At 46.3% G+C, this 8,797-nt stretch overlaps 1 protein-coding gene across 1 annotated transcript in view; it reads right to left on the bottom strand.

Annotated features, from left to right (window-relative positions):
* NAAA (N-acylethanolamine acid amidase) overlaps window positions 1–8,132 on the bottom strand; it is a 29,474-nt gene extending 21,342 nt beyond the window's left edge. The window contains exons 1-3 of the mRNA XM_003129087.4: window positions 7,623–8,132; window positions 6,827–6,991; window positions 2,597–2,723 (exon numbers count right to left, since the gene is read on the bottom strand). Of these exons, the coding sequence (XP_003129135.1) occupies window positions 2,597–2,723; window positions 6,827–6,991; window positions 7,623–7,825 (495 nt within the window). The 5' untranslated portion in view covers window positions 7,826–8,132. The remainder of the gene's footprint in view (window positions 1–2,596; window positions 2,724–6,826; window positions 6,992–7,622) is intronic.

An 8,797-nucleotide genomic window follows, 5' to 3' on the forward strand; every position in this document is an offset into this window, starting at 1 on the left:
AACTGTAGCAAGAGACTCTAATTTATAGTCTGAGTTTGGGGGAAAAGCATCTCAGAGCCTCAAGGCCTGGGTTTGGTCTCACTTCTGCCTCATCGCCCCATGTGATGTGGAGCAAGTAAGTCTCTGTAAGGCCGGCCCTTTCATTTGGAAAAGAAGGATGAAAATGTTGACTTCAGCCTGCCTCACACGGCTGCCGGCCCTGAAGATCAAAACAGATCCTAGATCTGAAAAATATATATATATATATTTTGTTTGTTTGTTTGTTTATTTTTTTTTGCAGCAGCACCTGCAGCATATGGACGTTCCCAGGCTAGGGGTCTAATTGGAGCTACAGCTGCTGGCCTACACCACAGCCACAGTAACTCAGGATGTGAGCCACATCTGTGACCTACACCACAGCTCATGGCCAACGCCAGATCCTTAACCCATTGAGCAAGGCAAGGGATTGAATCCGAGTCCTCATGGTTCCTAGTCAGGTTCGTTACCCCTGAGCCACAATGGGAACCCCCTGAAAACACAAAATTATGAACACTAGACAAGAATAAGAGCTAAATTATTGGTTGGATAATCTGTTCTTAATTAAAGCAAAACAATTTATTGGCCATGGGCCCACAGCAGAAATACTGTGCCTAAATGCAAACCGTTAAAATTTGTAATAATAGCCTGAGCCCAGAGAAAAGCTACACAGCATAGACCATTTCCCGTGTGGGCTCCAGGATAAACAGAAACAAATGAAGCAAACACTGCTAGTTAGGGAGAGTCTAGAGGGAACAGGTGAAGTACTTTTTAAATTGCATTTAATCCTTTGTCATTTTAAAAATAACTTCTGCTCACTATAGAATAATGGAAAAGAGCATAAAGTAGTAAACGAAGGAGTTCCCACCATGGAGCACTGGTTAACGAATCTGACTAGGAACCATGAGGTTGTGGGTTCGATCCCTGGCCTTGCTCAGTGGGTTAAGGATCCGGTGTTGCTGTGACCTGTGGTGTAGGTTGCAGACGTGGCTAGGATCCTGCATTGCTATGGCTGTGGTGTAGGCTGGTGGCTACAGCTCCAATTAGACCCCTAGCCTGGGAATCTCCAAATGCTGGGAGTGAGGCCCTAGAAAAGGAAAAAAGACAAAAAAAAAAAAAAAAAAAAAGTAGTAAATGAAAATAATTATTGTCCTCTCATTCAGTAATGATTACTAACACTTTAGCAGATATCCTGTCAAAATCTATTTTCATGTATATTCTATCATTGCCACACTTAAAACCATTTTGAAGTACACCTTCAGCTAGAATCAAATTGGTAATGGTGGTGAAGTAAAGGAATAAAACTGGGGAGTTCCCATCGTGGCGCAGTGGCAACAAATCCGACTAGGAACCATGAGGTTGTGGGTTGGGTCCCTGGCCTCCCTCAGTGGGTTAAGGATCCGGGGCTGCCGGGAGCTGTGGTGTAGGTCGCAGACATGGCTTGGATCCTGAGTTGCTGTGGCTGTGCCTTAGGCCATCAGCTACAGCTCAATTAGACCCTAGCCTGGGAACCTCCATATGCTGAGGGGTGTAGCCCTAAAAAGGCAAAAAATAAATAAAAATAAAAAATTAAAAAGGAATAAAACTGGGAAAGAAGAAACATTCACCTTAAATATTTCTGTACTGTGTGAATGTTCTGTGAGAAAGTTTTTGTTTGTAAAAGCAGATGATCAAATGAGTATTAGGTATGTGAGATTCTAGTATTTGAGACACAACCCTTAAATGCAAAGAACAAATGAAATAAAGTCCTTTCAAAGTGTCCCCCAAATCCAAGATCAGACTTTATTTTGTATTTTTTTTATTAGAGTATAGTTGATTTATAACATTGCGCCAATCCAAGATCAGACTTTTGCATGCTGGTTCATGGCAGTGACATGCTTTGTGTCAACATTGTTTAATGCTGTCTCTCTAGATATTTACACAGAAATGTGACAATAGTATGTATTTGTATTAAAGGAACTATAATGAGAATAAAAGGATCCAAGTATAATTTCTTAAAGATCATACAAAAAAGAGTGGTGTGGGTTCATCATTCTTGAGTGAAGGACCATTTATTATTTGGCCACTATTTATCAAGTATCTACCACATGCTTTGCGGAGATTACTTCATTTAATCTTTATAGCTCCATAAAGTATTAACCTGAGTTTTCATCTGCAAAACTGGTTTAAACGATTTCCCAAGTTCACAAAGGAAGTGACACAAGATTCAAATCCAGATCCCCCAGTTAGGTGTTCCAGACATGACACCACTCAGCTCCTCCCTATTCGAGAAGCAGCCTGAATGCGGGCAGGCAGAGGAAAAGAGCTGACTTGGCATAAGCGAGCAACTGATCAGACCCTCCCCAGAGATTTCCATAGGGAAAGCTGACTGGCCTCTGTTAAGTAGATGCTCAATAATAATAAATAACCCTTCTTTCTATAAGCATACATGATGTGGTTTTTGTTTTTCTATGTAAACCCTTCTTGTGGTTGATGTTATCTTAAATTGATAACATGTTTAAACTGCAGACCACCCAAATGATGGCTGGTTTGGGTCAGCAAGTCTCCCTGATTTTTGAATCTTACACTGTAAGGACCATACCTTCCCGTTCTTTAAGAACTGCACATCCACAGTCAAATTGCGTAAGATTCTTCCAAAAGCATAATCCAGATTCCGGCCGTGGTAAATGTGGCCTCTGGAGTCCTGAGCCACAATACTCGTGCAGAATCTGGGAAAAGGGAAAAATCCAACATGAATGAATATGAAAAGCAAGAAAAAGGAAATGAGGTGGTTTTTTTTTTGGGGGGGGTGGCTTTTTAGGGCCACATCCAAAGCATATGAAGGTTCCCAGGTTAGGGGTCGAACCAGAGCTGTAGCTCCCAGCCCTATGCCATAGCCATAGCAACGCAGGATCCTAACCCACTGAGCACAGGCCAGGGATCAAACCCATGTCCTCATGGATACTAACCGCTGAGCCATGACAGGAACTCCAGAGTTTTTCATTTTTAAAATAAGTCCTCAGAGTTCCCTTTGAGGCTCAGCAGTTAACAAACCCGACTAGGATCCATGAGGATGTGAGTTTAATCCCTGGCCTTAACATTCAGTGGGTTAAGGATCTGGTGTTGCCGTGAGCTGAGGTGTAGGTTGCAGATGAGGCTCGGATCCTGCCTTTCTGTTGCTGTGGTGTAGGCAGGCAGCTACAGCTCCCATTCGACCTCTAGCCTGGGAAGCTCCATACGCCATGAGTGTGGCCCTAAAAAGCAAAAATAAAATAAGTCCTCAAAACAGTTTTTTCTTCCCCACTTAGCAAATATGCTACATAATTCTTGTCCAAGAAAACGGATCTGTAATTCAAGATGAAAAAGACAACTGGAACACAACAGTGTTGGTTCAGTGTGACTAGAACCTTGCCCACAGCACACAAGACATTGAAAACATACTAAATGAGAATTTCATCCTAAATCTCAATCTGAAAGAGACCCATTCTGGGCTCATCTCTAGACCACAGAGCCTTGCTTGGTACTCTGCTTGGCAATACGCAGTGTATTTAACATACCACTCAAAGCTGGTCCAAACTCAACTCTCTCTCCTCTGAATTTCTCAGAGCAAGTACAATGGCACCAAACGATTCTGTTCTACAAATTGTTTCATTTTGCCTCCTTGGCAAAAGGGTGCACTATCTAGGGGCTTGGCACTTTTTCTGTCTCCTGAGAGCTCCCTGCACAATGCTAATAAAAGAAAAGGATCTTTTAAGAAGTTCCAGGGAGGAGTTCCCTGAGGGCCTAGCAGTTAAGGGATTTGGCAATGTCACTGCTGTGGCTCAGGTCTGAGCCCTAACCAGGGAACTTCCACATGACACAGGCAAGGAGAAAAAAAAAAAAAAAAAAAAAGAGGAATTCGCAGCCAGAGAGATGTATTTTGAGGAAAAGAGGAAGACATTAAGATGTATAAATGTCCATATCCTCTGAGAATATGCAATGTTACATGAAAAAATACTTAAAAACATCATGTCTAACTCTAGGGCAGGAGAAAGAAGAAATGTATGTATGTACACACACACAGACACTGACAGGAAATATCCTGAAGGATGGATGGTCATTTCTGAGTAACAAGATTGCAGTTAAACTTCTTTAAAACTTCTTTATAATTTCCTGCATTTACTAATTTTCTATGATTTCACAGTACTTTTTATAATTAAGAGAAAACAAAAGGTACTTACTTTTTGTTTATAAAGGAAGCTTGATCAGGTTTGGGGGTTCCAGCTTTGACTCAGTGGTAACAAACCCGAGTAGTATCCATGAGCATACTACTATCCATAAGTAGTATCCATGGATTTGATCCTTGGTCTTGCTCAGTGGGTTAAGGATCCTGTGTTGCTGTGAGCTGTGGTGTAGGTCGAAGACAGGGCTTGGATCCTGCATTGCTGTGGCTGTAGTGCGGGCCAGCAACTGTAGCTCCAATTTGACCCCTAGTCTAGGAACCTCCATAGGCCATATGCCACTGGGGCCCTAAAAAAGAATTTTTTTTTATTTAAAAATTTTTTAAAAGTGAAAAGGAAGCTTGATCGGGTTTTAATTTTTTTCCAAGTTTTCTGGAAATGTCAAGAAATGCATTGATAAAACACTGAAAGTAGCTAAAGTTTGGAGACTCTCTCTCAAAGGGGATTTTTCAAAACTGGGGAAACAACATGTGGGCATGACATTTGGGCATGACACAAACACAGGGGATAAGTGGGGAGCTGGGCTCTACTTTGAGAGAGGCACAACGGGGCACTGGTGACAAGTTTTTATTTATTTATTTTTATCTTTTTAGGGCCGCACCCTCAGCATGTGGAGGTTCCCAGGCTGGGGGTCCAATGGGACATGCAGCTGCTAGCCTACACCACTGCCACAGCAACACAGGATCCAGGCCACATCAGTGACTTACACCACAGCTCATGGCAATGCTGGATCCTTAACTCATTGAGTGAGGCCAGGGATCGAACCTGTGTCAAATACTAGTCAGATTTGTTTCTGCTGAGCCATGACAGGAACTCCGGAGATAGGTGATTTTAGTAGCAGCTCTGACACTCACCATACACCTGACTTTCAGCAAACTGACCCCATTTGACACTTGGTTTCCGCATCAAAAGAGGTAATACTGAAATCTCCAGTGTCTCATACCCAATAGGCTCAAGAAACTGTATCTAGTCTTCATCTGATTCAAAAAGACCGATATCAGAAATAAAGTCAAAACATGTCCTTTGTTAATGCTAGTGAAGTCTGACAGTGTTTTTTCCATGTCAGGCAATTTAACATATACTTTATTTTATTTTTTATTTTTATTTATTTATTTTTTTTGCCTTTTTGCCATTTCTTGGGCTGCTTCCGTGGCATATGGAGGTTCCCAGGCTAAAGGTCCAATCGGAGCTGTAGCTGCTGGTCTATACCAGAGCCACACCAATGCAGGATCCGAGCCACGTCTGCAACCTATACCACAGCTCACGGCAATGCCGGATCCTTAACCCACTGAGCAAGGCCGGGGATCGAACCCGCAACCTCATGGTTCCTAGTCGGATTCGCTAACCACTGCGCCACAACGGGAACTCCTAATATATACTTTAATATCAAATCCAAAAGTTAGAATATTTTCACTCAAACTTTTGCTTTAGTCGGTTTGAACACAATGACTCCAAGCAAAGTAGGTGAAAAATGAAAAATAATTGATTTTTTTCATTGAGAAAGCCACATGACAGAATAGGAAAAAGATGGATAGGAGATGAAGCATGGCAAAACTAGGTTAATCGAAAAGCACTAGCATTTAACACGTGTGTCTTATCTGCGCCTTAAAAACAGTTCCTGAAGAGGAAGGTGAGCAAGGCAAGTTATAGCAGTTTTTTTTAAAAGGCTGCACCTCAGCACATGGAGGTTCCCAGGCTAGGGGTCAAATCTGAGCTGTAGCCAACCGCTTACACCACAGCCACAGCAACTGGGGATCCAAGCCGCATTTGTGACCTACACCACAGCTCACCGCAGTCAGTGGTTTTTTTAACCTATTCTGCCAAGGTGTTCTGGGAAGATGTCATGATACAGGAAAAATATTTATTTTTTAACATCTTTGGGCAGCCAGAAGCTATAGGGAGTTACAAGATGTTACTAGATGAGGCTGGTCTGGTGGTAAAAACTGTTAAGTCCTGAAGACAGAAACCAAGTCCAATGTCTCTTAATTCCAGGACCTGTTACTGAACCACGGAGCTTGAGGCTCCCCCGCACTTTGTGGGATCAACCACACGCTTGGTATTGCTTTCACCTGTGCACTCCAGGGGTCATCACCCCACTCTGTCAACTGAACCCTGGCTGGTCCTATCTATCAGCCAGAACAGTGTAGCCTGGGACGCCAGCCTTGGAAGGAACAGGCTCAGGAAGAGCGGTTGGGATCGCTAGCCCTGAGGAACATGGGCGGGACAAACACCGGGGGACAACTCCCTGCCTTATAAGGCTGGAGGGTCACTGGGTTAAATAGAAGGCCCAGCGGAGAGTGAGCTTAGTTCCAGAAACGTCCCGCAAAAGTATGTATGGAGCAGAGATTTGAAAGTGGGCTGCTACCCGGGTTGGTGCAAGGAGAAAGGGGGATTCAGGAAGAGGCACAGGTCAGGATGGAGGTCAGGGAAACTGCTTTCATTTTCTAAGCTCATAAGCTGCTCAGAGAAGCAAAGAGGAAGCACTAGAGCTTTCTGGGGAGCCCTGTCACCACCCGGATTTCCTCACACTGAACACCTATCTCTCCCACTCAGGGGTGGCAGGAATCCCTGCCAAGTCTCAAGTTAATCCGCGCCAGCGCGGGGGCACTCACGCGGTGGACTCGTAGGCCAGGTTGAGGAGGATGCAGTCGCCCAGGCTGAAGTCCAGGGCGTCGCACATCCCGCGGATCTCGTCGATGAAGGGCTGGGGCAGGAAGAACTCCAGCTCCCAGACCGCCTTTCGGATCAGTGTGAGGACCCACTCGGGGACATTATCCCTAGAAGAACAACAACGAAGGTGTTTGATCTGCTTAGAGGCGAAGGGAAATGCGAGTGTTGGGGGGGGGGAAGGGCGGTAAGGGGTTCCTAAAGCTCTCATCCTTAAGGATGAGTTCCAGGTGTCTCCCTTCCCCAGAAAGTAGACATTCCAAAACTCAGAGTCCAGAAGAGAAAAGAACACTCAGAGAGAGAGAGAGTGATCCCCAAAGGAGCGGGCTTAGGGGCTCAGGAGACCCGCTAGGAGTGGATGGGCTGCGCCCCCTACTCGGTAGCTGAGCAGCCCACAACACAGCTGGGGCGACTGAGCACCACTCTGATCCAGAATGGCTGGTGGACGGGTGTGCCACTGGTGACACTGAACTTGAAAGTCAAAGCAGCTGCACCGGATCATCCCCAACATCGACGCTGCCTAAAGCAGTAGCAAATGCCCGTTCTGATCCCCGCCACCCCTGCACACTCCAAATGCTGGGGATGAAGGGGATGGGGTGCAGGACAAGGCTGTCACAGAGGGAGGAAAGGAGGCAAGAGTCTCGGACTGAAGCACATTGGGCAGTAGGCGTCTGGGCTTTCCCTCACTCCACCTCCCGCAGCCGGTGTCCCCGCAAATCCCCGCCCCTTGGCCTCTCTCACCAGACAATCTGGGCCAGCGCGGCACGCAGCAAGTCCTTATCAAAGTGCCGCAGCACCGGGAGCCAGCGCAGCTCCGGGGCCGCGTCCAGACTCACGTTGAAGAGCGGCGGGGCGGTGGGCGAGTCGGCGGCCGATACCCTGGCCCCGGCCAACAGCAGCAGCAGTGCCAGCGCCGGGCGCGCACCAGGGGCCTCAGCCCTCATAGCTCGAGCAGCCACACCTGGACCCTTGTGGCCCCTGCCAGTGCCTGGAATAAGCGCTCGAGGAGGAGGCGGAGCCGAGGGTGGCGGTGCTGGAGGCGGAGTCCGCGAGCGGCTCGACGGGCTAAGTCTCCCCGGACCTGGAATCACGAGAAGAGCCGCCTACCGCTCCAGGCATCCGCGCTTCCCGCCCCAGGGCCTTCATCCACCGCACCCCCACCACAGCCACGAGTCCTAACCCGCCTGGGATCCCGGGGCGCTGCGAACTAAGTACAGCCGCCTGCTTCCCCCCCACCCCCCCCGAGTCCCCGCCCCACCCCACCCACGTGGTCCGCGAGCTTGCAAACGGCGGCCTGGAGGGGGTTTAACAAATGATTTTCAGCTGCAAAGAGGGAACCAGGACGGACCTACTGTGGTAGAAAAGGACACTCCACCCGAAACTCATTTGCTCTTATTTAAATTCTTCAGAGGTTTATCTGGATTTTAAAGGGGAAGGAGAGCTTTTTCAGCTCAACACTCGCACTTCTTTTCGGTCTCTTTTAAAAAGTCAAAAAGCCAATATTTACGTACCAAGTGTTTTCACCCACTTTCTCATTTAACCATCAAAACAAGCCAACAAATAGATTCGGCTCACAAGTCCCCATTTTCCTGATGAGGAAGGAATGTTACATAATTTCTTCGAGGTCACAGCCGGTGAACTAGCCTCACAGTCAGGCTGTCAGAATCCAAACTGCACCTTCACAGCCTTTAACCTGAAACATCAGCTTTTTGCTTTTCTTATATGGCAGGCAAACGTGTTAAGTATTAGGAAAGTTACCAGACTTAGGCTGAGACCTTCTTTAATGGTTAGCATGGCTGAGTGTGTGTTAAAATATGTAGAGGAAACTTGGAAAGTTCTCTTTTCAGTTCCTCATCCCCACCCCCAACCACTAGAATACATTATCATTATCTCTGATTTTTTCCTATTTAAATACT

Source organism: Sus scrofa, chromosome 8 (assembly GCF_000003025.6).
Source record: "Sus scrofa isolate TJ Tabasco breed Duroc chromosome 8, Sscrofa11.1, whole genome shotgun sequence".
Classification (NCBI taxonomy): domain Eukaryota; kingdom Metazoa; phylum Chordata; class Mammalia; order Artiodactyla; family Suidae; genus Sus; species Sus scrofa.